The sequence below is a fragment of the Dermacentor variabilis genome, chromosome 10, assembly GCF_050947875.1.
Source record: "Dermacentor variabilis isolate Ectoservices chromosome 10, ASM5094787v1, whole genome shotgun sequence".
Classification (NCBI taxonomy): Eukaryota; Metazoa; Arthropoda; class Arachnida; order Ixodida; family Ixodidae; genus Dermacentor; species Dermacentor variabilis.
The window spans coordinates 26,452,754-26,480,752 of record NC_134577.1 but is presented as its reverse complement, the minus strand read 5'-3'; the positions used below and the strand labels follow the sequence as shown (position 1 = coordinate 26,480,752).

Sequence of the window (27,999 nt, the reverse complement as noted above, 5' to 3'; positions counted from 1 at the left end):
AACATGCAAGTTAACTAGAACGATGCTGCTTTAGTTATATTGTTAGTTACAAGATAGCGCTAAAGTCGTATTTATTGCTCAAACGCCCGGCATGTAGAAACGACTTTCCGCAGAAAAGAGTGATTTGGCTGTGGCTCTCGCATGTCCCACTAGATTTGTCAATTTTATGATCGAGCGCAATGGCGGACGACGAGGTAGGTGGTTTACATTTTCCGTAAGTTGTCGATGTTGTCGTGCCGTTAGTCAAAGAAGAGAAAGTGCGTCATCTCGGGGGCAGTTATGATCATACTTAAGGTAAACACGGTGTGTCAGAGACGGAGTGCTGAGGCGAACAGTGGAGGGAAAAGGAGTTCCGAGCTCGGAGAAACTGTGCGCAACTTGTGCATACGCCCCGACTCCACGGCGATTGTTTCTTCCTTGATAAACTCTGCTGAGAGACAAACACAACTAAGAATGGCCGTTGTTGACACTATCAAGGCGCTAAGCTCCCGTCTTCTTGCTGGCATCTTGGTATCGGTGTTCGCGTCACTTGTTCATTCGTTTTCGTATCAGTTCGAGCGCAGTGTATGTACTACATACGTACAGTTGTGAGTTGTTCCTATAATCGCTCTTCGGTGTCTGATCCCGCAGGAACTTGACGCTGACGAAGAAAACAAGATGAGGTAAGTGGCCTCAACACCGTGCGGCCGATCATTGCTTTCACATTTGCGTAACGAAACATTTCGACACTTCCAAATCTGAGCTTTCGTTTTGGCGTTGTGAGTCAGATGACTGCTCGCGCGTCGAAATGTCGCATCGACCTAAGCTCTTCTCTCGCTCACGCATGCCGTGTGCTCACTGTTGGTTTATTTCCCATTCACAGGCAACCGTTAGAGGGTCAGCTGTACAAGTACACAAATGTTGTCAAGGGCTGGCAGTACAGGTGGTTTGTGCTGAACCCGGACATAGGAATGTTGGAATACTACATGGTACGCCCATCTGACGCACTTCCCGTCGTTTCTGTGAGTTGTTCACGAGTGTTGCTGGCTTTGTGCTTTTTCAGTTAGACGAAGTAAAGAAAGGCAAGCCCCGCGGTGCTGTTCATCTTGCGGTAAGTTCGCAAACAACCGCTCATCATTTTGCGCTCATGTACTGCGTAACTATGATGGCACGCACTGCCAAGTCATGACTGGCAGGTTACTGGAATTCCTGAAAAAAAAAAAAAAAAACGCATGCACTTGCATCACAAACGATTCCACAACGAGAGATGGAATGAAAAATGGTATGTGTAACGCTGAATTACTTGAAGGAGGTGTAGTATTGGTTAAAAGGCAATATTAGATTATTTTAATTTGTTTATTTACAGAGTACTGCAGGCCTTGGTAGACCCAGTCAGAAGTGTAAAATTAACAAAAACGGCAAGAAAAAAAAACACACAAACACCCGAGTTATGAATATATGAATTTATAAGTTAGGCACATAACATTAAAGGGTAAATGGGTGTAGCTGATACAGTAGTGATATTTGAATTAATATACTATATGCGTGGAGCAGATAACCGGTGGTCTGCTAGAGTAACAAAATGGGTGCCGAGGGCAGTAAAGAATTGAATGGCGTGGGGAGAGATTGGGAAATTTCTAGACATACAATGGAAGTCGGCTGACGTGAGACAAGTTTAATTGGAGGTAGCTGGGAGAGGCTTTCATTTTGCATTTCACATATATGATAGGCTAATGAACATGATGGACACTTTTGTAACTCTGCTTGGCTGCAAATGTCGCTGCCTCATTTTGTTTGTCAAAAATGTTGACGTGCCTGTTCCCTCATGCAGTAGTGCTACCATGTGCAGGGGGCAGTCATTTCGCCGAGCGATGAAGATGGGCAGATGTTCACCGTCAGCGCAGCCTGCGGAGAATTGTACAAATTAAGAGGTAGGCACTTTAACGAGCGATTACCGTGCAGCTTTATTCCTTAAAGTTGGTGCATGATGGTTGTTGCTACACAGTGGTGTCCTGCGGACGTTCCCGTTTTCCAGGCCAAGACGCGAAGGAGAGACAATTCTGGATCAACAGGCTACGCAAGGTCGCTGAAGACCACACAAAAACAATAGCTCAAGTAAGTGTTGATAACGCAGAGAATAGATAGAGGCTCGAAATAATCATAATAGCCCGTTGTGGGGAAATATTCTCAGTCAATCAATCTCGGGGGCACAATAATTTCTGCAAGATTTCATGTGACTGGCACCAGAAGCCTCGGCATGTACGGGCGACAGTTTTCATAGCACGGTGCCGCGCATGCTGTTTGCACGTCAATGCCAATTTGTCCAAGCGCAAGTCATTCAAAATATTGCAAAAGTAATTGTATTCCTAAAGGTTTACAGCTGAAAACATTGCCCATGCCTTTATACAATTCAGCTCTTCTCTTACAGCAGATTATCAAGGCCTCGAGTAGAAAATAATCTCCCTTGCCGTCAATCAGTCGTACAGAAAGACAGCGGCAACACACAGCAGCTTGCTGATATTTTATGTGTCTTTTCTGTGAAATATATGCTCTGCGATTAACTTGCTGTATTTGGTGGATGAGAGCTTTGAACACCTTTGAGTTCTCTTTTTGCATTAATAGTAGTCTAATTTATAACATGAGCATGGGGTCGTTAAAAGGGGCTGTGATGCTGCTTTGAAGGCATCTCTCATTGCCTGCCTAGCAGGGTTTCTGAACACTGTGGGTAACGACTGCTTCCCTTATATTGGAGCAACAAATCAAGGCAGTTTTTATAACAGTCTGCTGTTTCTGGGCCTGTTCTAGCTATAAACCTATTGCAGATCAGCAGTACAAGTTTTGGAAAAGTCAAATATCACTTTGAAATGCTGATACAAACTTGAGCACAGTTCTAATACTGATTTGAAATGGAAAAGAGGCTTGGGACTATTGTTTAATGATTCTGTTTGTTTTCCATTATTTTTGTTCATCATTGGGCGGAGGCCACTGTACCGTCGTTATTTGCTGTGATTGGGCGCTTGATGAAGTAAATATGAAAATAAAGAATGAAGCGAAATGTTACAAAACCTGGGCCCTGAGGCTACATTACTTAATGATCCATTTTAATTTCCATTCTTCCTGTTATCCATTGTTGGTGAATGGCCCCTCTCTGTGATAATGGTGGTATGACGGCATCCGAGACAATGACGAAGGTCAAACAGCATGGAAAATTAAAACAAATTGATACAAAAAGCAGCCCCTGCATTTATTATTTGTACTACAATTGCAGCTGACAAAACAGAAACAAAAAATGGCTGTAATAGGCCTGTGAGAGATTGAAAAATCTTTATTAAAATATAGTGAGTGATTACACTCCTCACTTGAGCCACTGGTCGCTCGTGTCATAGCCGATTAGATGTAAGCAGCCATGTTCCGTGATACTCGGTGGATGTGGACGGAATCAGCAACCTGAGTGATGGAAGTAGCACAGCTAAAGTAACGCATTCATTTGTCCCACACTGTTTTCTTGCGTTTGTCTTTGCGCACTGCACGGAGAGCAGACTCCGACTTAGGGGCAGACAAGGCCTTTAGAAAATGGAGAACAAGCACATCAGCCACCCGATCGGCAGTCGGATTCTTCACCAAGTCCCCGGCCGCATTTTGCATCGAATGCACACTCCTGCCACGTCTTGCTTCTATTCCCCAATCATTGTAGCAGATGACACTACCTTTGAAACATGCATTTCATCCCACATATGCACCTTTAAATATCTTTCAATGTGTAGTTACAGAATTCACAGAAGAATAGGAATAGGTTGGAGTGCTTACGGCAGGCGTTACTGTGTCATGACCGGCAGCATACCGCTATACTTGAAAAGAAGTGTATAAGCATTGCATCCTACTAGTACTAACATAGGGACCAGAAACTTGGAAGTTATTGAAGAAGCTTGAGAAGTTGAGAATCATGTAATGAGCGATGGAATAAAAATGTCAGGTGCAAGCTTAAGAGATAAGAAGACAGCGGTGTGGATTAGAGACTATGCAGGGATAGCCAATATTCTAATTTACATTACGAAAAAGAAATGGAGCTTGGCAGGCCGTGTAATATGTAAGGTAATTAAGGGTTGTTCTATTAGAGTTACAGAATGGCCGCCAAGAGAAGGAAAGCACAGTCAAGGGCCTCTGAGAGTTGGATGGCAACATGAAATTGGGAAATATGCAAGCATAAGATGGGGTCAGCTGGCACAAGACAGAAGTAATTGGAGATCACTGAGAGAGGCTGTCGCACTGCAGTGGTCAGAAATGGGCTGACGGTGACGATGAAGGTGTGTTCATTGTTTTCAGAAAAACCCTCCACTACTACCGCGGGAAATCCGTGGCCCCCACGAAGGCGTGGTACCTCAGGACAAGGGAAGCGGGTCAGGTCAGGGGGCCAACTCGCAGACGGTGTGGTACACGACTGGGATGGGCGGGCACACCGAAGCGAGCGCTACGCCTGCCGAGGCCTTCTCTTCAGTTCGGGAGATACTGGCACGTGCAGGGAAGCTCTACCACAACCTGGCTCAGTCCATTGAGGTTCGTGGGAGGCGCCGTTAAATGTTGCTGAAGTGAGAATGTTGTACAGATGAACCTTTACATAACAAATTATAGAGCATAAAAAAGTGAACCTATGTTGTTTCTCATGCTTTATTTCAAATTCTACTGCCAAAGAAACACAAAATGCTACATTTGAGACACATCAGTCACAACGAAGTAAATATTGGTTCACTAGCTGATGAAAATATTGTTATGGGGAGAAGAGAGGTTCAAAATATATTTGCAGGCTACTTACAATGTGTTCAGTGCCATGCACGATGAAAGACAGTCTGCTGAAAGACATTCTGTACCTTCTTCAGCTTTGCCTCTGGCAGTACTTCGTAACAATATACGTTCTGGTAGCAGGATCGTCAGACTCTGTAAGAGCAAAGCAACTTAAAATGGCACATTCTGTGTGCCCTTGTATGTTTTGGCCAGCGGCTTGGTGTGGCTTGCTCGCAGCCAGTCAACAAGCTGATCTCAAGTGATACCAGATATAACAATAGCATCTTTGTGTTGGTTGTGAATTCGTTGTAGTGAGGCTCGATTGTATCAGCTTGAGTTGTAGGATTATTTTGATAGCTACGTCTTAGTTCAGCAGCAGACTTCTAGCAGTAACTATGTTTTTCCTCGGTGTCCTCTCTTCACTGCTATTGCAGAGCCTTCCAAGCCATGGGCCTGGTTTTAAGTATTACGATCGGGTGAGTGTTCATGCTGCAGATCTGCCACTTCTGTAGCATTCTCTGAGACGCGGCAGAACAAAATGCAATACACTTTGAGCATGACGTCGTGGATTTGATTCCCACTTACGGTGACGGAATTTCGATGGGGACAGATGCAAAAATGCATGAGTACTGTGCTTTGGATGCACATTAAAGAATTCCGGGGGGGAGGGTCAGGAGTAATTTAGCGCCATCGACTATGAATCCTCTCGCAGCCACTGTGCTGTTTTGGGACGGTAAAGCCCATTGGTCAACTGATTGATAAAACATTGCACTGTTCGTTAATTTTCCCAGGACATGCTGTTACTGAAAGCAACATCATGTGCCACAGTCATGTGCCTGGAGCAGTGCCTCAGCATCCTACAAGAAAGCAAGGTACGCATTGGTACACAAGCTAATGTTAGACAAGTGAACATGGTACTATTGCCGCATCCCTTTCCATCTCTTGCCTGGGCTTGATGCCCGTAACCTGCCGAATGCACGTGACTGAATTGACAGCGGTGACGTAACACAAACCTCCCAGACATGAAGGAGGTGCTTGTGGCATTCCTGGCAATAGTGCTGCTCACTTTAGGTCCAGTCACTATGACTGTGTCTGTCTTCACCACGCTGCACAGTTGACTGACTGGTTTGTTCTGTCAACAGGCACACTGCAATCCCACTGGGTTGCCCAGCAATTCCACGGTCGAATGGTTGGAGCCATCACATTGCAGTGACAGGTGAGTAAATTTTTCAGTCACCCATCTTGTTAGTTTCTTTTTTCTCTTATTGTGCCCATTGTATAGGTTAGTTATGTAGGGTGTTATGGCACAAAAGTAACTACGGCTATAATGCGTCATGCACACAATTGTAGTGGCTCAGTGGCTCTAGCATTCAGTGTGGCACCCACGCATTTTGTTGTTTCTTTTTGTTCCTTGCATTGTTCTGCACAACAAGATTAATGGATTACTATCTAGCAATATCCTGTGGCTATTTATTGTGCAGCCTCAGTCAAAAGTGCACAGTCCACCCCATGTGGGCTCGCTGTAGTCTGACGAGGTGACATGTGGTGAGCGTTGAAGGGTGCCTTAAAGTGCTGTTGAGCTGTCCTGTCAGGTTTTATTTTCACAGGAGTGGGGTACTTTGTAAAGTCTGCCTAGTGGACTGTCCATTGTGGCTGCTGCTTAAATGCTGATTGACTGGCCTGGGGCACAACTGAGAAGGAGGCAGGCGCCCCGAGCCTGCCTTCGTCTCGCCTATGTAGCTTCAACCAATCAGTGGTGGCAGAAGTAGACGGTCCACTAGGTGGACACTTACAGAATACCCTCTCACTCCACTCTCCGATCTGAAGCATGTTATCAGCAGCTTGCTCTGAAGTCTCTAGCTCATCGATTATGGGCACTGCAGAAATTGGAGCGCTGGTTAGTGTTAACTGGAACATCAATGCACTTTGCCACATATTTGAGGGCATATTTCTCGAAACTGTTGCTAAGGGCAGGATTTCTGCTAAGTGGAAGTTACTTCATCTCTGATGAGCTTCACTTCTGCAATTGGAACATGTGCTTTAAAGTGATTGATGGCAAATTTAGTTTGTGAAGTTGATTTAGTTAGCTAGCACAACTCTGCAAGTTGTCTTCTAAGTAGTGTCTGTCCTTTTAAGTGATCCAGCTGATGCAGCAGAATGGTGATGCCTACAATGGGAGATGTTTAAAGTAAGTCTGTTTCCATGAAATAGATGACCCGATACCGTAGACTTCCGTTAATTCGATCTTGACCAAAGGTTAAGGCTGGCCTGCGGCCATGCATATTTATGGGCCCATACCTTGGTTATTTCTATTGCAATATTGACCTTTGCCGGATAATTCAAACTTCACCAGTCAGCATGCATGTGCTTGACCTCTATGGTAACCACAATAGTGGCCTTTTTTGTGGAAGTGTCTGTATCAGTGAAGCTTAAGGGATAGCGAATGTGTTAAACAAACATCAACACCTGTGGAAAACGCCTATTTTTGGCCTGCCCTAGTAAGATCATCAAGTAAAAGATTATCAAGTAATGACTGTAGCTCACAATATCTGATTACGGTATTTGCCAGATTCTAAGTCGGACCTTTCTTTCTCGAGAAAATTGGGCCGAAAGATATCCATGCGTTGCAATCTAATACAGAACCAAAACTGCATTCGCGGCATTTATATACTTTACTGCATAACACGGACGTATTGCGGCGAAGCTGACTTTATAAATCCGACTACCATTGTGCCGCACATATTAGACCCTTGCCCATTTTTCTTGTTAAATAATTGGGTGCGAGTTAGATTTATAATTGCTTTAGGAGCATTAGTGTAATCTATATGTCAATTTTCTGCTTTGGACACATAAAGAGTGGGCATGTGCGTGTGGGCACGTTCAGGTGCGTGTCAGGATGGTGCAAATATGTACTGCCGAATGAATCGGTTGTGTGTTTTGGCATTTTTTGTGCATCTCGTTTAATTCAACTCACTGTATAGTTCAATCAATTTCGTCGGTGCCATCAGGGTCAAATGAAGAGAATTCGACTGTATATATATATCCAAGCGTTATGAAGATGGAAGTGCGCATGTGCACCTTATAGTCCACAACTTTGCTGGACAGTGAAGTTCTAATTGCCAGTATCCTGTTTTGGTGAACGATTTAATGTTCCACTAGAGGCAACACTTTGTTCCATACATAGCAGGCAATGCTACCAAGGCTAAAGCGGATTCTCTCACTGCTTGAATTTGCGACTGAAAAAATATGATGTGTCACACATGAAAGAAAGATATAGATATATGTCATGCGATTTGACGTAATATCAAGTATCATGCTTTTATGATACAAATCATGACTTATTATTAAATGTGACTTGTTATTACATGTAAGGCGTCGTAGATCTCTACCTATTTGCCATCAAACAAACAGAGTAACATATTATTGCTACCAGCTGCTATAACACATCATTTTCGCTTGTGACCAAAACATATTGTGTTGCATACTGGAAACACAACAGTACACAAATAATATGTAAATTGACGTAACCTTATGGCCACAATTTGTAGTTGTAGCAGTATATGAAGTATGTATTCTGTAGAAAGTGCCGCAGATAAGAAGTGTCTGCTCTGTGAAGCATTTGAAGGGAGTCTTCTGTGACCACATTATTTGGACAGCTTCAGCAGCATTGCTTGCCAAATGTCAGATGAATTATAGAGCTTAAAATTTTGCTGTAGACTAAGACCTTATTGAGCATTTAGAATCTCACAATGGTGCGAATCAATTTGGTAAACTCAGGAACATGAGGTTGGTTTCTATCTCTTGCTTTCTCTCTTTTTTCAACCTTTTTGCAGCGCACTGGACGGCAGCGGCAGTGAACAAGGCTCCTCCTGTAAGCTGGGCCACACAGCAACCACTTCGGGCAGCTGCTTGTCTGGCCCAGGTAACGTCGGCGCCCTCAGCTGACGGAAGTGTCGCCTACTGTGAGGTTGCCAAGGAGAAACGTCTCTCATACAAAACCCCTAAAAAAAAAAGTCTCGAACAACAGTGTCATGTCGGCACGGTCATTCCAATTGTTCACAGTGTTTCGAAAGGGCATTTGGACAGTCCCGGGCCACAAAAGCAGTTGGGAGGAGGAACCGCATCATCGGCAGTACCGCATGTTGGAGAGAAGGAAAATCAGGGCATGCACTGTAGGACATCACAAGGGGCGTGGCCGGGAGCCCACATGGTTCGTGTGGGAACCCCCCTGGAGTTTCTTTCCCAGCCAGAACATGCACATAGGACTTTTGTTAGGCTCACAAGGGGTCAGTTTGTTGGCATGCACTGGGAATCGTTGCTAGGCAAATGTGAGAGGTCCTGCTGTGTGGCAGTCCATGCTACCAGGATTCTCATGTCACTTGTGACCACACCTTGCTTAACCAGTATTGTGGTAGTATTTACAAGCATTACTATTTTTCTGCCGTGTCCATGCCTGCTTTTGTCAGCAGCAGGAGAGGCAGGTTCGCTGCGCTGACCCTTCTGAAGATAAAACTGTTGACGAAGCTGTGCTCTTCAGTATGCACAGCTGCTATTACATTGCCACAAAAGTAACCTTGCTCATATGTGCAGGAGTCTTAGTTCACGTGCAGTTGTGTTGCTCAGTGACATACTTAGCTCTTCCATATAAGCTGCTGGCTTGTTTGCGGTCAAGTTTTACGCAAAGATCAACTTACCACTCCATTTAGCACTTCACAATGCCTTTTTATTGTCACACTTATGTGCAGCACGTTACCATTACACCTAGAACAAACCAAAAGTAAGCATTGTTTGTGGTGGTGCCGTCGGCCAAAAATAGGAATTCTGCAATCCTTCACATTGTTAGCATGTGTGGACAAGACCAGCATTAACCAAGATATGACAGCATTATAACGGTGTTGAAGTTTAAGTAGTAGTATTTGACAAGTATTCAACTAGTATTTGTGAGGCAGTAATACATAACCTATAATGCTCGCCATATTCATCATGATCAAGATCTTTAGAATAACATTGTGTGAATTTTCCACACCTGCCGTGAGAAATGTTTGCATATGGGTTATGAGTGTCTCTGCAGCACGCTCCATGCATTTTCCACGTCTTGTCGCATTTTGTGGTCATTCCAACTCGCTTCGGTGGCTGTACGGCTACAGCATTTTACTGCTGAACTTGAAGTCCGGGTTCAATTCCCGGCCACATTGGTCACATTCCAATGGAGGTGGAATGCACGAATGCTCATACACTACAATGTTCAGTACACATAGCCCCAGCTGGTGGAAGTTAATTCAAAGGCCCCCACTAGGGCACACGTCATAGCCAAATTGCCTCGCCAAGTTAAGTTCCGTGAATTAATACAGTCATTCAGTCTTTCACCATGTAATAAACTTAATTCTATTCTTTTTTTTTTGTATTAGTGCTTCAGAAACAGTAAGGTTGCAAGAGTGACTACAGAGGCCATTAATGGTATGTCATGCTAAAAGTCCACATAAATGAACTTTTAGCATAACACGACACCATTGGTGCAAACGCAATCAGTAGTACCACCAACTGGTTACTGTAGTGCACATTGTTACTTTTTCAAAGAAACAGTGCCGTCTGTCACCAGAAGAACGAGGTAAACTGCTTGACAACTGTCATCCCACTGATACAACTTTGTCCTTCTGACAGATGGCACCACATTTATTTACTATTAGGAGACCAACCAGTCGGAACCATAAGCATCACCAAGTGGCACCTCTTTGCAAAGTTTGAGTGCGAGCAGACCAGCGGTTTTATTGGCAGAGTGATTTATGCATATTTCTCTGAGCAAAAGCTAGTGCCAATTGCTAGAGGGGTTTATTTGCACTTGTACCAGCTCCCTGTTGTGATTACATAACAATGTGATACATTAGCAGACACGGTGAAATTTGTACCTATTTGCACAGCAATAGTTATTATTGCACAAGGCTCCATGTAGTTGCTGCGAGTTGCTTCAAGCTACGGCATTAGCGGTAGTGTTGCTAGAATTGCTGCCACTGTTCTTCCATAGTTGTAGTACACTGAGGTAACAAATTTCTCGAACAACATTTCAACACCCTTTTGACACTATGCACTACTTGCCAGAAATGCTAAGAGCACTCCAGTTCTAACCTGATATAGCCATTGCATTTATTATTTTGGCCGAGTGCATGCAATGAGTACATCTGCTTGTGAAATTCCGTAGGTGCACAGCAGATGATCAGTATTTCCTTCAGCAACTCTTTAGCGGCTAGTGTCATAGCACAGCATTCAAATCCTTGAATTCTTCAGCCTAATCGGACTTTCTGGGCTGTAGTCTTTTGACGCAGGCCAGAATGCTAGGCCAGGGCTTACCAAACTCATATTTGACAGTACAGCCAGTGCCACGTGTCACAGGGGCTGCCAAGCTGCGAGTTCTCGCCTGCCTGCTGCGGTGTGTTACAAGCAATTAGGGGGTCACAACGGGCACGTCATGCAAAATGCTTGAATGTGAAGAAGGCGACAAACCAAGGGGTTAATTTAATTATTTTTTTTTACTGACAATTATATGAAGCCAACAGATAACGAAGCCAAGGAAAGTACGAGAGAAATTATTTGTACTTTTAGTTGAAGTGTGTAAAGGGAAATGAAAGTGGACAAAAAAAAAAAAAAAGAATTTGCCGCCAGTGGAAGCTGAAACCACAACCTAAGCCTGTTCACTTGACCCATTCGCTTCCATGGCCGGCGATCCACCGGCCGTGATGGCCAAGGCCAAAGTCAGGAGCGACTGGAGATCTGCCGGCTCCTCAAATAAAAAAATGACCGTTTCTGGTTATCCTTCATAGATGGCAGCACATTGAAGGCTTTTTTCTAGTTGTTCTTGGTTTTGCACGCCAGATGGATTTATTTGTCTACACTTTCAGCAGGAGTTGTTTGTAAAGCAATGGAGTGCAGTACGGAAATGCGAGAAGCATTCCTAATTGTGAGTAAGAAAAAATAGATGCTTGAGCATTTCGTGATTTGCCTTAACAAATCGAGAATATTGTAGCGCACTTTAAGAGTATTGCACTACTACACATAATTTGTCCCCTGGCAAAGGCACCTGTGCAGCATAATGGTCAACTTGATGCTACTAGAAAGTCAGTTGATAGTTTGCCCTTGTCATACACTGTATTTCCTTTCTATATTTAGCAAGTTGGGGAGTCATAGTCAATGAAATAAAGTGCACTGACTAGCACTTTTCTCTCCATTGCCGAAGCCTGCATTGTTTTGCACTGCGCAGCATGGAGCAAGCCAGAACCATTGATTGGCAGCCCTTGTAGCTGATGGCGCGGCCTACATTTCCAGTTTTAACGGCATCTCTCATATTCATAATGCCATGGTCAGGGGCAGCTTAAGGAAGCTTCTTATATTCAATCTCTCTTGGAACACATCTTTGGAACACTACTTCTCTTAATTTGTAAGCGGGCATTTTATGTGCTCATATTATGCATCGCCAACCAGATCACAACTGCTCAACATTCTTTTCGAAGCAGGGTTTTTATCGCATTGACCGAGGGGTGCAGGTTCTTCATATCTAATGGCCAAAGTGTAACGGGGCCCATGCTTTTGTTGTGTCTAGAAGCGAACCACTGTGACCAATAAAAGTTGCTTTTTTCCATTTCAATTTCACCGTGTCTGTTGGCTTCATGGTAGTCGTAGGCACAGGCCCCCTCGCATGTCAAAGTGGGCCGTCTGTGATACAGTAAGTAGCATGCATATATGCTGAATGCTTTTTGCCTGACACACGCAGCTTGCAAGCTGCACTGACAAAATTAAGTTTACTTACACGTTAGCGTTCATTTTTGGTCAGTTATCTTGAACCTGTAGCTGCTTCTTACTTTTTTTCTTGTGCATTCCTTTATTTTTGTTAAAATGCACTACAACATATACATTTCTTTCACTTTTGGCCAGCCAATTTGTAATGCCACTCAAGCTCACGCATTCCAAGTTTGTTGTAAACTCTGTTATATGATGGTTTCTGAACAATTGCTTTGGCAGTAGCTGTGCGCAAAAAGAAAAACACAGAAAAGGACAAATTGAATGTTGAGAGATGATTGTGCCAGGGACATCAGGTTTACAAATTAGCAGCATGTTCTCCTAACTCGCAGGGTTTCCTGAAGCTCTAATGTGACAATTTTTACATTGCGTAGTGAGGTAATGCCTGCGCCTTCTGTACTTCACTAATCTCATTATGTAACTACACGCATGATTACAGCTGCCTTGGAACTCTGGCCCACCGAAATGCGTACAAGCTATTCGATGCATCTCTTCTGAGATTGAAGTACTCGCCATCATGATTAACTCGAGCACTTATAGTCTAAGATTTTAGCTTCAGCATGGACTGTTTGAAATGAATGTTATTAGTTTAGCTATGCTTAAAATATTGATTCATTAACTTTGTTAACTTGCGGCAGAAAATCGTGCAGTGTCATGAGCGGTGACTGCAGAACAAGCCACATTTGTTGGCTGCATTTCACTGCATCTGCAAATGTTCTGGTTTTCAGCTCCAATGACTCATTGCAGAAATAGCCACAGATGCTACAACATCTGCTTGAAATACATCCCCACTTGTTTCACAGCATCCTAGCCACCACAGTAAATCACTGCGTAGGACAGTCGACAAGTGTAATTTCGAGCACAGCTTTCAATCAGCCAGGATAAAAAAATGAAAATCCCATCTATTTCCTTTTTTTGCGTGTGTAGCAAATGGGTTCAAATATGGTACAGCCTTTGTGGAAAGAAAAGAAGCCATTAGGGAGATTTACCATTTCAGAGTCTGCTGCATCATGTCATTTCCGTGAAACATCTGCTACTGGAAACCCCTCTGGGGCAGTATTTTGTAACGATTTTGCTTAAGTTTTTTATTTTACATTTTATCTTTGCTTTTCAGTAATGGCTGGCATTATGTCATGCCTTTATTATCTCCAGCATTTACCACTTGCTGTGACATTTGATAAGGGAATGGAATCAAAGGAAAACAATCCGTACATAAAACCGAGCCTGGAAGGTTAGGCCAGGTTGAGAGCCCTCGAAAAGTGCAGACACAACAGCGGGCTAATTGACATAACTGCCATCAGCTTCAGTCGCACACACATTGGTTTCATATGTTCTGATGGATGTTGTACATGTGCTTTTGTGAAGAGAGGAGGATGCTCTTAAACATGGAAAGAAAGCTACCAGAACAAACCATCAAGTTGCGCACTGTTTTTCAAGGTTAGCGAACAGCTGAATTATTTTTGAACTAACATTCATGAGTACAAATGTATGCTGTGGTTGTTTTGTCCTACGGGTCTAATTTAACTTGCCCACTTATAGTTTGGATAAAACACTGACAGTAAAGTTTATTGTTTCTGTAGATCACAATTAGTAATATTTTAATAACCATACCCATTGTAATTGAAGCCAGTTCGTGTTTCCATCCAATCAGGATGAAAACGCGTAGTTTGATGTGGCACCATAGACTGAAGATTATCTTCTGGCTGAGTAGTGTGGTTCAGCCATCAAGTTACAAGGAAACGTGAATGCTTTAGATCACTATAGAAGGGGCTTATCATTATTTTGTATTGCGATAGGGCTGACCATAAAGACAAATATGGAAATGTTCACTCTCTGCCGAGTCCATTGAAAAGAACAGTATAACATTTTGTCATGGAAACAACTGACAAATATAAACGTGTTATCAACCAGAAAAAAGGTTAGGACATATGCTAAAGAGTAACTCATATTGGGCAAGCATATATACTTAACAAGGTGTTTTCTCATGTAATTATGTGGCGAAGCTATGGTGCCTGATCAATTCTTTTAACGCACTGTTTCCCTTGTTGAAACACCATTGCTCTACACACTGACCAGCAGTGAGACATGCTGTTTGAATACATCAGTGATGTGAATATGCCATTTGCGACAGCACAGTCTGAACTACTTTGTATACTCGACTGTGGGGCTGGAAGGAAATGTGTTATGAGAAGAAAACTAATCAAAGCACGTGATGTGCATAATTGCTTTGAGAAAAAAAAATGAAATACAGGCAGTCTGTAAACATTGCGTTGCTCCAAAACTTGCCATTCAAGTAAAAATGGCTTTCATCAATCTCATGCTGAAAAGTGTAAAGGTAAAAGTGCTTGTTCTACTTAATTACTTTTCCTTCCATGTATTATTACAGCTTTGTAGTGCACCCAGAACAGCACAATTAGAGAGGAATTCATGGTATAACTAGAATTCATGAATTGTGAATTTCATGATTGTGTGAATGTGTGTGAATGAATGAATGTGTGTTAAGGAAAGTTGGGATAGTAGTTAGCCAGCTGGGCTTGTTGGTGTCCTGTATGCTTCTTGATCCCATGCGACATTAAATATTAACCGTTAAATATTACTCAGTTGTCTAAACAGCAGCTTGTGTGAGACTGAAATTATGAGAACAGAATGACCAACTGAACGAACACTTCTTCTAACTAGTGCTGGCTACGACTGTGGTTGTTGCCTACAACAGCCTGTATTCATATGGGTAAATCACAACTGCCTGAACTGCTGCACACACACTTGTGCACAGTGTCGAATGGTGTGAACGTTCATGGTTGTGTCTGCTTCTGTGCTCTCTGGCTTTTCTGGGCTAATACACTTTCTTTTTAAAGCTAGGCATTGAAAAGGTAGCATGGAAGAACATGCAAGCTAGGCTGCCAAAAATATGCAAAGTGCACAAACTTCTGCGCAGGTTTACATGTGTAGTGCCCTATGGAGGCGACATTAGTTACAGTGCTGTATGTGTCTCCTGCACTCTTCTGTTACTTTTAGACTGTCAGTGCTTTTGATCCATAGCCAGGCTGTGTAAATGCGACACAGCAGAAATAATGGCACAGCTCCTGAAGGCTGTTTATTTTCCTTCAGGGGCGGACAACAACAACTCTGGCGAGGTACTCGACGAAGAAGACAGCGATGACGAGGATTCCTCAATACCAACTGAGGAGAACAAGGATGCCATACTGCAGCTGCTGTCCAAACTCAAGCTTGGCATGGACCTCACAAAGGCACGTATGGCATGGAACACCATCGCAAGGCTTGGCCATTGGGCCACATGCACAGTTTCAGTTGGATTACACTGGGACGTTGGTATCGCATAGCTGGAAGGGACGCAGGAAAAGTGCATGTAATTGTTAGTGCATGCTAATTAGCATCAGTGATAGATGTGGTTTGTGTTGAGCTTGATTGCATTGGCACCAGAAGTATACACCTTAAGTAGGAGCGTGACATAGCAAGAAAACTGCAGCACAGTTTATCTTATCATATTACATTATCATGTTACATATATTGCACAGTTCAGCACTTACCCGCAGCTGCAGCAGACCATATTTTATGTAGTTTTGAGAACAAGCTGCCATATCCTCTAATTTTGGTCCTCACGATGTGCTCATTACTGAAAGAGAGGTGATCTTTTTATTCACATTGCTCTTGCGAATGCCCTGTGATTTTTCTGGTGGGTACCGTGTTTGTTTGCATGGTCTTTTTCTTGCTTGACACAGCCACTGGGACCAATTTTTGTTGATTTGCAGTGCCTTACTTCATGTCACTGCTGCTTTGTAATGCATGTGGAGCCTTGTGAAATTGTGTGTGTTGACAACTCACAGTATAGCATAGTTCCCATTAGGGTAGTTTTGCTCCATGCTAAGTTTGCAGTATGCAAACATGCACAACTTCAGTGCTGCCAAAAATGTTTATCATACACTTTCATACAGGAAGATGTGAGAAGTTTAGAATGGCTGTCATGTCACTCATGTCACGTCATGTCATGTCATGTCATGTCACTCATGGCTATCATGTCACTCACAGAAAATATTTGTTTTTCTCTGAACATGCAGGTGGCGCTTCCAAGCTATGTTCTGGAGCCTAGATCGCTTCTTGAAGTGTACGCCGACTTCATGAGCTACCCTGATATGTTTCTGAGGTGAGCTGAGGATTTCTGCCGCCATGTGCAATATGTTCTCTGTCATGTTCAGTTGACACAAACGATGTGATCGTTTCATTCTTGCACAAGATGTGCCTTCTTACCGTTGGGTTATTCTTTTGCTTGGTACGTGCAGCACTTCTTGAAGTTGTGTCAGTAACTGGCATGTCAGCTAGGCTGGGGCCGAATGCAATCCACAATTTCTGTTAACTCACAGCCACTTTTGTCATTCTTCTGTGTCTTTTTCACTTTGGACACAAGTTTGCCCAGTAAACCGGTATATTCTCTGGGAAATCCTTGCCTGAGTCGAAATAGTAGGGGAGCTCATGCTTTTTGGTGATGGTTAACGTTTCTCTTGAGGGTGGGTTGCATTTCTTTTTTGCTTGCTCTGCTGGTAATTATAGGAGCTTGTTGACTTTCAATGTCTCAATTTCCAGTGTTCACGCTGAGTGTCTGTGAATAATGCTTTTGCATGCAACATATTTACTCAGGATAGCCGACGGTGAAACACCAGAGGAGAGGTTGGTCATGGTTACAGAATGGCTTCTCTGTTCACTCTATGCAACACGCAAGGTAGGTTGATTATGACGATGATGATAGTGTAGCACAAGCCCTTTAAACTGTGCAGTCACACAAACGGAACTTTTAAATTGCAGTGTTGCCAGTTCTGGCTACATGAAGGGCACATCATCTACAAAAGCTTTATCTGTACCATGCTGCTTGGCCACTCTTTTGCTAATGTTGAAATTCTTGGGAACTACTTTGTTAGGTCCATAAATGGCAGACTGCCCTTTGACATGATCTGTCATGTAGGTCTTTATCCTAACTGGCAGCCAGACTCAACAGGACTTCACAAATGCCATTTTCACTCTTTGTGAACTTCATGTGGGTGGCAGGACTATGGTATCATGTGTAGAAAAATTTTTGATGCTAAAGGGCAAACTAATATTAAAAGAGAGTGGTCTATAAATTTGTGAGCAATATGATATTTTTTTATAAAGTCATGTTCTGCACTATATGAATAGGATGCCCTACACCACTGTAATTCTCACTCCAGAGCTAGTGCTATTTACAACAACTTGATTTACAGACTGTTAGTCTAAGGTTTATTATATCTGTAATTACTGGTATGAAGTGAGGGGGCTTTAGATAATCAAGTCATACTTTCACTGCTTTTTGAATTGAGTACTTGGTAATCCTGTTTGTGAATATGAGAACTGTGGCCACATTTTGTAACGATCCACTTCGTTTTTCATTTTTGTTTCTCATCATCTATTGTGCTGTGGGGTGAATTATAAGTGACAACAGCATTGTGGTGGTGTCTGAGCCAGTTATGGAAAGTAAAAAGAATGAAAGATGAAAAAAAGGGTTGTTAACAAAATACAGGCCCCAGTTCCTTTATTGTTTCACATGTTGCGAGAGATTAGAGCTTGCCAATGTTTTGCAGAGTCGTTCAGCCAGAAAACCGTACAACCCTGTGCTCGGCGAGATGTTCCACTGCTCGTGGCAAGTGGCAGGCACCGGTGAGGTCGGGACGCAGGTGACATTTGTGGCGGAGCAGGTCTCCCATCACCCTCCAGGTATGTAGGGCCACATGAGACCGTGTTTTAGAATTTGCATCTTTCAAAGATGCCCCTGCCATAAGTCAAGTGCAACATGATGACCTGTGCAGACAATGGCCCAAGAGATGCAGTTAAAGGTCGATATAATGCAGTAGGTAAAATCGGAAATTTGCTTCGTTATATCGAAATTTCGTTATACTGAAATATGACCTTTCATACAGATAAGTACAATCGCCGACGGACTTTTCTGGCACAGGAGGGAGCGCAAAATTTTCCAAATTATTGGGGTGTCAGGAAAAGTAAATTTGAATAAGAAAAAATTTATTTCGTTGAATTTCAGAGTCGGCGACGAAAGATACAGTTTCATGCCCTGTCAATGATATCTTCTCATCGGCAGTACGAAGTGAAGCCAGCCGTGCTTTTGTGTCCACTCTGCCCCCACGGCTGATAGTGTTGCCCTCAGTTGGATGATGCTAACACGAAAAGTACTGGTGGTGGGGAGCGAATGCTTTGTCTGCCTCAATTTAATGCATCTCCAATACTCTAAATTATGCAACCTCCAGCACTTTCAGCGCTCTCTGAGATCAGCGCTCTCGGGAGCACGCTAGGAGGGATATAATTCGTGCAACTACTTTGAGAAGGGGACCGGTAACCTAAACGGTTACCACCCTTGTATACATATCTATCTATCTTTACCACGTGCTCCTAAACAGAGACAACAAAAATCTTCCTCAATATGGCTACACAAATAATTCAGTGGAATGCCAGGAGCCTATTTCACAATCTAGATGATATCAAAGATCTACTAGAGAAATATCAGCCGCAACTGTTTTGTGTTCAAGAAACACATTTAATGTCGACACACAAGAACTTAAGACAGTACATAGTTTTCCATAAAGATCGAAATAGTGGTAATTCTTCTTCAGGCGGTGTGGCAATCATAGCCCAAAAGTCAGTAGCATGCCAGCATGTATTACTCCAGAGTTCATTTGAAGCAGTGGCTGTTTGGGCTATGTTTATGTTGTTCAATTAACTTATAACTATTTGCTCCATATATGTATCGCCTGGTGGATGGTTTGACACAGCAGAATTTGAAAAGCTGATTGACCAGCTTCTTCAACCCTATGTAGTAATCGGAGATTTCAATGCTCACAACACATTCTGGGGTGACTCAAGATGTGATGCGAGAGGATGAGCAATAAAAAAGTCCCTTCTTTCATCTGGAGCCTTTATATTTAACATGACAGCCAACTTTTTACAGTTCTACACACAACACGTATTCATATATAGATTTAGTCATAGGGTCAGCATCACTTTTTTCATACCTGGAATGGAGAGTTATTAGTAATCCATATGGGAGCGATCACTTCTCAACACTCCTAGAAACAACAAAGTGGCACGATGGACCAGCTTACCCCAAAAAGTGGAGACTTCGTAGTGCAGACTGGTCGAAATTTAGAAACCTGTGTAAACTGTGCCTGGAAGATGTGGACCACCTAGGTGTAGAGGAACTGACCAGCGACATCACTGCTCAGAACTGCATACCTGTGCCCTGAGTATGCGCGAGAAAGACTGACATTAGCAGATACATTGAGACATTTACACAATGGACCACTGTCGGAGGACCTCTTGCTAGGCGCGTGGCCACAGAGTTGGCAGACGACAGAGACAATGCGTGCACTTTCACGTTTCCTAGGTGACACGGGCCTGGACTCACGCCTGTGATACCAGTTGTGTAATGTGTCATTCACCTCGTTCCTCCCATTATCATATCCATTGTGACCCTTTTTCTTCCCCTCTTCCCCTTCCCTTACGTAGAGTAGCAGGCCAGATGCTCCATTATCCGGCCGACCTCTCTACATTTTCCAATCATTAAAATACTTCTTCTTCTTCTTCAGTCCTGCACAGATAAAATGAATCCAAAACTGTGGTGGAACAAAGACTGTGAAATTGCAAAGAAATGCCAGAACAAAGCATGGAGCAGCTTTTCACACTACCCAACAACAGAAAATCTAATAAATTTTAAGCGATGCAAAAGCAAATGGCCGCCGTATCCGCCGAATATCCAAAAGAGAAAGCTGGACACGTTACATATCCTCAATAAACTATATAACGGTATATTGGACCCTCACCAATCTGGCTTCCAAAGAGCGAGGTCTGCAACCGATAATCTTGTTTTCCTTGAGTCATATATACGTGGTGCCTTTGTACACAGCCAATACTGTCCATCTGTATTCTTTGATCTTGAGAAGGCATATGATACTGCCTGGCGATACGGTATTCTGCAAGACCTGTCATCCTATGGAATGGTAGTATGCTGAACATCTTGCAAAATTACCTATCTGAAAGGAAGTTCTGCGTAAGAATTGGTAGTGTACTATCGAACACTTTTGTTCAAGAAAACGGTGTACCACAGGGAGAGGTGTTAAGTTGCACACTTTTTATAATTAAAATGAGCTCTCTCCACTGTTATGCCATCCATGGTGTCTTATTCTGTCTATGTGGACGACATCCAAATCAGCTTTAAATCTTGCAACCTGTCCATATGTGAACGCCAGATGCAGTTAAGTGTTAATCGGCTCGCCCAATGGGCAGACGAAAACGGGATTAGATTCAGTGCAGAAAAGACTACCTGTGTGCTGTTTTCCAGACGAAGAGGGTATGTCGTGACCCTTGTATTACGATGAATGGGAGAAGCCAAGTAATTAAAAAAGAACAAACATTTTTGGATGTAATTTTCGATACTAAGTTAACCTTCATGCAGCATATAAAACAGTTGAAGCTGAAATGTCTTAATACTATGAACCTTTCAAAGATATTATTTCACCAGTTGTGGGGAACTGATAGGTATTATCTCCGTTCTCTTCTTAAAAGCCTTGTGTTGTCATGCATAGACCATGGATGTATTGTTTACCAGTCAGCATCAAAGACAACACTTAAGCTACTCGATCCTGTCTATCACTTAGGTATCCACCTAGCACTTGATAATTTTCGTACGAGCCCTGTCCAAAGTCTCTATGCAGAGTCGGATCAGTAGCCACTGGACTATCAGCGTACATAGCTCGGTGTCACCTATGCAATAAAAACCATGTCACTAAAACAACATCCATGCAAAGCACTCATAAATGATCAGTCCACAAATCAGTTGTATTTAAAGCGGCCTTCACATGCCCCGCCATTCCCATTAGCAGTAAAATGTGTTGTGGAAAAACTCGCAATAGTTCTCACAGATCTGCAGGAAAGTGACTACGCTTAAACCATCCCACCTTGGGAGCAATGTCCAGTCACCTGTAACTTGTCCTTTACAGAGCTTAACAAAAAGAGCTGTCCAAGTGCCCTCATCCAGAAGCACTTTTTGGCCTTTGAAGACAAGTATAGATCTATGGCATTTTTCACTGATGCTTCAAAATCTGCAACTTCAGTATCTTGTGCAGCCCATGGCCCAAACTTCTCCAACTCTAAAACTTGCATAAACATAGCAGCATCTTTACAGCGGAAGCGTACGGTATTCTGATCAATGTTGAGTACATAGTACAGCACAAGGTACAAAAATCTATAATATACACAGATTCTTTAAGCGTTGTCACAGCCCTGTCCTGCGGCAAAGCAGCCCTATGTTAAACAAGCTCCTTAAACGCATTCACATAGCATATAAACAAAACCTTGCTCTTGTTGTTTGCTGGGTGCCAGGCCACTCTGGGATCGCAGGCAATGAAATGGCAGACAAAAATGCTGGACAAGCGGCTCATCGGGATACAGTTGATGTAAGCTGGTTACCTGGTGTAGACATGAAACCTGCGATACGAAAGGTGCTCTGTAATCATTGGCAAGCCGAATGGGACAAGAAGTTGAAAATAAGCTGCACCTGCTTAAACCGTAGTTAAGCAAATCTTTCTCACTGAAGCTTGATAGACTCACTGAAGTCACTCTGGCACGACTCAGAATAGGACACACTTATGGTACACGCAAATGCCTCTTGACTGCAACTGTCCCACCGACGTGCACATGCTGCAGTGAGAACCAAACCGTCCTACATGTTCTCATTCAATGTCCTGAATCCCACCGAGAGTGAGTGGCTCATTTTAGGGAACTCGACTCACACCATATACCCCTCCCATCCCTCGATGTTCTTATCAGTGGATGCACTTTTTAACTTTAAAAGAGTGCTTAATTATCTTGCACAAGTTAACTTTCCAGGCATCATCTCATTCCATCCTCAGCATCAGATTGTGCCTCACAGGTGAGGTAAACTCTGATGCACAAAAGTATGCCTGAGCTCTCGCACTTCTTGCGTAAGCAATAATTGTACAGCAAGGGACTCGGACAATCCACAATAACTTTACATGTGTGCCTGTAGCCAATGCCTTTAAGGCCTTATATTTATTTTAGTAAATATTTTAGATTTGATGCACTAATATCTATAGATCTATCTTGTGTGTAGGCCTCTATACAGCCTTTATTTTAAGTCGTAGTCCTAAACTCACAATTTTTCTAAATCAAAACACGTCCTGGCACTCTTTGGCCTTAGATGCCCTTGCGCCAATAAACTTCAATCATCATCATCATCTTCGTTTAATAAATTGAGTGACAAGTTGATGAAGTGTTAATCTACAAATTGATCCATCAAATGATTAATCAATGAATCAAATGCTTATCGCTTGGTCAGTCAACCAGTTGATCTATCAATCAATTGATCAGTTAAACAAACATCCAGTTAATCAATTGATTGGTCAACCAGTCACTTGATCAATCAATGTTCGCCTTTAGTGTAAACATTGATGATGGTAGTTTATGAGCTGTCCTGTGAAATTTGCAGTGAGTGCCTTCTATGTGGAGTGCCTGGAGAAGCAGATGTGCCTTCAAGCATCGCTCAGTATTAAGTCTAACCTCATGGGAAACTATGTAGGACTGCAGTTCATGGGAGAAGGTGAGCATTCAGCATGAAAGCCTCCATGTTCTCAGCTTTTTCATCTGTTGAATACAGAAGTCTGGAGATAATTATTACAGTGAACTCGCCTCTTTTATTTCCTGGTAATTTTCCGCTGACAGAAAATCCATAGGCTGTCAACGATGAGCATTCTCCCATGAAGCTATTCCGACAACTTTTATTGGCGTAGCTAGCTGTGGTGTTTTGCAGCAAATGGGGGGCAACGAAAAGTTGCTTTCAGGATAGGAATTCTGAGATATAAATTTGGTGTATACGCAGCTGGCGGTGGGTGCAACCTATCGCTAGCTGATTAAGAAATGACTATCACTGTGTGAAATGAAGTCATCTTGTTCAAAAGCAAGCAATAAAGAGTTTAGAAAAGTTAAAATGTATTGCAAATTTATTGCGAAAGAGATAAGAGTAAGGAGGCTAGTCAAGTTGAAGGAAAGTCATCAGGCCATCAGTTAACTGTTCAAAAGATTTACTTCCAAAGGATTGTGCAAGACTGTCAAACCTTATTTTGCCTCTCTTCGTCTCGGCTTGTTTTCAGTGCCAATGTCTCATGATAACATGATCACAGGCATCGGTGCACACCTTGCGGATACAGTGTGTCATTGTTGATGAAATGAAGGCATTGCTGTCGTTTCAGTGGAGCTGCGTCTATTAAGTTTGGGCGAGACGTACAGCATCGGACTTCCCACCATGTATTGGCGGTCGCTGCTCAGCCAGCCGTACATCGAACTTGGTGGTAGAGTCACAGTTGCGTGCGGTGATGCCATCGCGCCCATCACATTCCACACAAAGGCAAGCAATGGCCACCTGTTGTGGCCCTGTGTTGTCGTTATCATTGCCGTCATTTGTCGTAGTCTTCATCAGTCTATGTATGTCCACTGCAGGACGAAAATCTCTCCCTGAGATCCAGCTCTAGTAACCTTGTCTTTTGTCAGCTAGTTTGGTTGTATGCCTGTTAATTTCCTAATCTCATCAGTCTACCTAATCCTTTGCTGCCCTCTACTGTGCAATACACAGTGGACTGGCCATTGTGTAATGGGCTTTGACAATTTAAAATGATCGTACGGCAAGTCAGTTCTGCTGAAACTCACAAGTTGGTGCAAGATGAGCAAAATTATTTGCTTATTTTTTCTCGAAATAAGTTGTTCTGCAGAAATTCAATCTGCAATAAAAAAAATCTAACCCTGGGGAGATGCTTTTTTTCAGAACTGTGACCCTCAGTGGGTAAAAGAGGACTCGGTGATTAAGAACCCTTTTTTTTTTCTTCAGCCATTCTACGGAGGCAAGCTTCACTGCATTTCCAGTGAAGTCAAGTCCATGACAGGAGAGACGGTGTGCAAGATTTCGGGGGAATGGGACACAAGGCTGGAGCTGCAGTATGCAGACGTGAGCTTTTTTTTTTTTTTTTTCATTTGCATTCACTTATCCGAACAACAAGCACCTCTTTATGAAAGTCTCGAGCATCTCATCAACAATAGATTTTTGAAGTTGTCTAACTTTGTACCATATTTCCTCCTGTGTGGATTTCCATTGTAGCAGTGTGTTATTGCATAAACTCTGCTCGTCTCGCAGGGACGCTCCAAAGAGTGGAATATCCGTGAGCTGAAGCGCCAGCAGAAGCGTTGTCGACCCATTGATGCGCAGGACAACTTTGAGTCCCGGCGACTGTGGCAGCCTGTCACGCAGGCTCTGCGCTCCGGAAACGCAGTGCTGGCATCGCATCACAAGTGCAAGGTGAGCTGAGGGGAACGGGTAGCTTTACGTAAACGCAGATGAAAGCAAAATTGATGCGCACCAAGATGGATACTCGTGCAAGTTGTATGGGATAAGGATAAAGATGTATAGAAAAGGCGAGTTGAAAGTCATCGTCATGTAAAGCACTAAAACCCTTTCGTCGCCTTGTTGCGTGCGTTGTGTAGCAGCACTTCCGCTAGATGTCACATGGCTATGGCGGCACCCAGGCAGGCAGGTGAACAAAGATTGAAACAAAGATTGAAAAGGAAAAGGACTGGGAAATCCGGGAATAGAAAGCTACTTCACCATCCCCAATTTTGTGCTGCACAATCTGGATGGCATGCCTGAGTTGCCACTCTCTGGTCTCTCCTTCATCCCTTCAATGGAGGCGAGAGGGTCTAAGAGAGACGGGCACAATGAAGGTTTACTGTGCAGGGTGCATGGCAGAAAGGAGAGTGTGGCAAAGCCCCCTCCTGTTTTCTTTAAAAGAAATTCTAGGCAATGCGATGAAGGGAAGGTGCGCCTAGCGCGAGGACAGGTGTTGCAAAGAAGCTCCTTTTTTTTTTTTTCACTGACGGTGTTTCATTCCTTTTTCTTTCGGAGCACAGAAATTTAATTGTTATAACTGGTAACACCAAATGGGACCATTTTAGTAAGTGGTTTAATTTACCATAGAACACCTACAAAAGTTGACAGTGCATTTGCTGCTCATTGCTATATTCAAGCATTCTTAAAACCTGTAATGCTATAAATGAGTCCGAAAGTGAATGCAAAATGTGGATTTTGGACAACTTGGCTGTATAATTGTTAAATTACATCAGCTAAACAACAAACTCTGTCGTGTTGCCCGATTTTCCTTCTTACAACTAGACTGCTTTCATCATCATCATCATCTGGCTATTTTATGTCCACTGCAGGACGAAGGCCTCTCCCATCAATCTCCAATTACCCCTGTCTTACAGCTGCTGGCATCATCCTATGCTTGCTGGTTTAACAAGGCCTTAAAAGGCCAACTGGAATGAAATTTTGGGGTGCATAAAGACCCTAGCTCTAGATAGCGTAGGCATAGAGCACCCATTATGCGAAATTTCACATTTTAAATACAAATGGATGCATCACAAAAGTCTCGCAGACGCTGATGTCTTTGATACCAAAACCGGAGAAAAAAGAAAGTCGTCATTGCTGCTTGCCGGAAGTAATGCATGACTTAAGGATCTAATGCATGCTTAAAGCGCACCTCAACTCCTTGGTATGACCCCTGACACTAGGCACCACCTGTACAGCGCGCTGAAGAAATCTTGAAGGCAATGTGCTGGAACTTGCATCATATTTGCTAACCACTGGGCAGTATGTCCTCTACTTAGGTGCTGTTAAAATTAAAAGACTGTTAAAGATAAAATTAGACGGTAACCAGCACTGAAGCTTGACCGGGATTGTTTCAGTAGTGTATACTATTCATTTATGACCAATTTAGCCAAAGTGAAATTCCGTTGCGGTTGTCTTTTAAGCTTAGTCATTCTCTGGAGTGCGCTCTGCTTTTGTTATTATTTTCCAGTAATGTCGAACGCTAATATTTCCGTTTCCCCCACAGTTAGTTGCTTTGCTAACTGTCGTTCTTCCGTGTGCGAGAAGCACGAGTTTCTACAACATCGAAAATATACGTCGTAGTACTCCTTTAAAAACATTCTGTAGGATCTTCTAAGATTTGGACAAACCTCCCTTTTTCCTTTTCTGTTTTTGTGCAACAGATCGAAGAAAGACTGCAAGAGCAACCTGGAGGAAAAGGTGACCCCGAACAGGGAGAGACGGCGCAGCAGACACATGATGCCAAGGTAAACTTTGTGGGTTTTTATTTGAAAGTTTATCTGGACATGGAGCAGAAAGTAGTCACGATGCGGATGTTGTTGTTGTTACTATATTGCTTAACAAATAATTTGTCAAGCATAAGAACACACACTAGCCAAAAATAAAATTAGAAAAAAAATAATAATTCAAAATAATAATAATTCTTGGTAATTTTTGCTGATTGTTTTTTATTTATTTACCTTTGTATTAATTTTTTTACATTTGACAATGTTGTTCATGCTTTGTCGCAGTCTTGACTGCACTAGCTGTATAAACCACTGAAAGCATGATATGATACATGGATGAAACTACTCTGCAAAAGTTACCCATCATTCTTATTATTATGTTCAGTGTATTAGACAGTTAGGCATCAGAACTGCGGCGATATCAGCAAAAGTTTTTTTTTTTTTTTAGACAAAATATCATTCGCAAAAATTTTGTCGCTGCATTCACGAGTTTTCAATCATTTCCTGCTACTGGAAATTGCAAAACATAAAATTTACCACGAGGTCAAGGTCTGTGAAAATTTTGACCATTATAGTGTTAAACGTGCTGTTCTCTCTCTGTTGTATTTATTCAGCTCTTCCGGCTTGAAGGAAACGTGTGGAAGTACAAGTACCCCTTGGGCAAGCCAAGCTAGTCTACACAGAACCTGCGAACGAGAGGTTACTAGCGGGTCCAGCAGAAGTGCTGAAGAATGACTGAGAAGTTGCAGCAGCACCTTGTAGGTGGCAACAACAGCACTTGAACCACAAAAATGCTCTCTTGAGGACAAACACCGAAACCCCTGCACGGAGCAGCAATGCTATCCCCTTGCAAGGATCAAGCCTGGCTATCAACTTGTGGAGGATGCTGCTGCTGTGTTTTCACAGTCATTCCGGCAGCCTATGCGATGAGTAAAGACAATGTTAGCCATTCCTTTGTGTAAAAAAAAAATAAGAAGAAGAAAGAAAGAAAGTGCCGCCATCGTTTGTCCTGAACTATGTGTCAGGTATGTTGTACAGTAAAAACAGAGGAAAATGCAAGTGTTGTAATATTATGTATTTTGGAACTGAATTTTTATTTAAGAAATGAATAAATAAAACAAAGAATTTTGCATCTCAGAAGCTCTGCATGTTTGTTTGCTTTTTCGTGTGCAATATATAATAAAACAATAAGGACCTGGCAACTTGTACACTTCAGCTCAAATGATATTGCAATTTCTTTCGCAG

General features: G+C 42.7%; 1 protein-coding gene across 5 annotated transcripts; it reads left to right on the top strand.

Moving 5' to 3' along the window:
• Positions 1-21: 21 nt before the first annotated feature.
• Positions 22-27,964, top strand: LOC142560201 (oxysterol-binding protein-related protein 11-like). 5 transcript variants are annotated; one of them, XM_075672125.1, is made up of 21 exons: positions 22-194; positions 631-662; positions 863-968; positions 1,043-1,090; positions 1,829-1,910; positions 1,985-2,094; positions 4,303-4,533; positions 5,193-5,234; positions 5,550-5,630; positions 5,901-5,974; positions 8,592-8,680; positions 15,655-15,794; positions 16,623-16,708; positions 17,200-17,281; positions 18,156-18,288; positions 23,087-23,197; positions 23,847-24,001; positions 24,479-24,595; positions 24,782-24,943; positions 26,692-26,775; positions 27,369-27,964. In XM_075672125.1, exons 1-21 carry the CDS (start codon positions 180-182, stop codon positions 27,426-27,428), a joined length of 2,040 nt encoding a protein of 679 aa, XP_075528240.1. In that variant the 5' UTR covers positions 22-179; the 3' UTR covers positions 27,429-27,964. The 5 variants fall into 5 exon arrangements, with proteins under 5 accessions (XP_075528240.1, XP_075528239.1, XP_075528238.1 ...); XM_075672124.1 differs by lacking the exon at positions 22-194 and adding an exon at positions 287-510 and having other exon boundaries at positions 2,015-2,094; XM_075672123.1 differs by lacking the exon at positions 22-194 and adding an exon at positions 288-510.
• Positions 27,965-27,999: the final 35 nt, after the last annotated feature.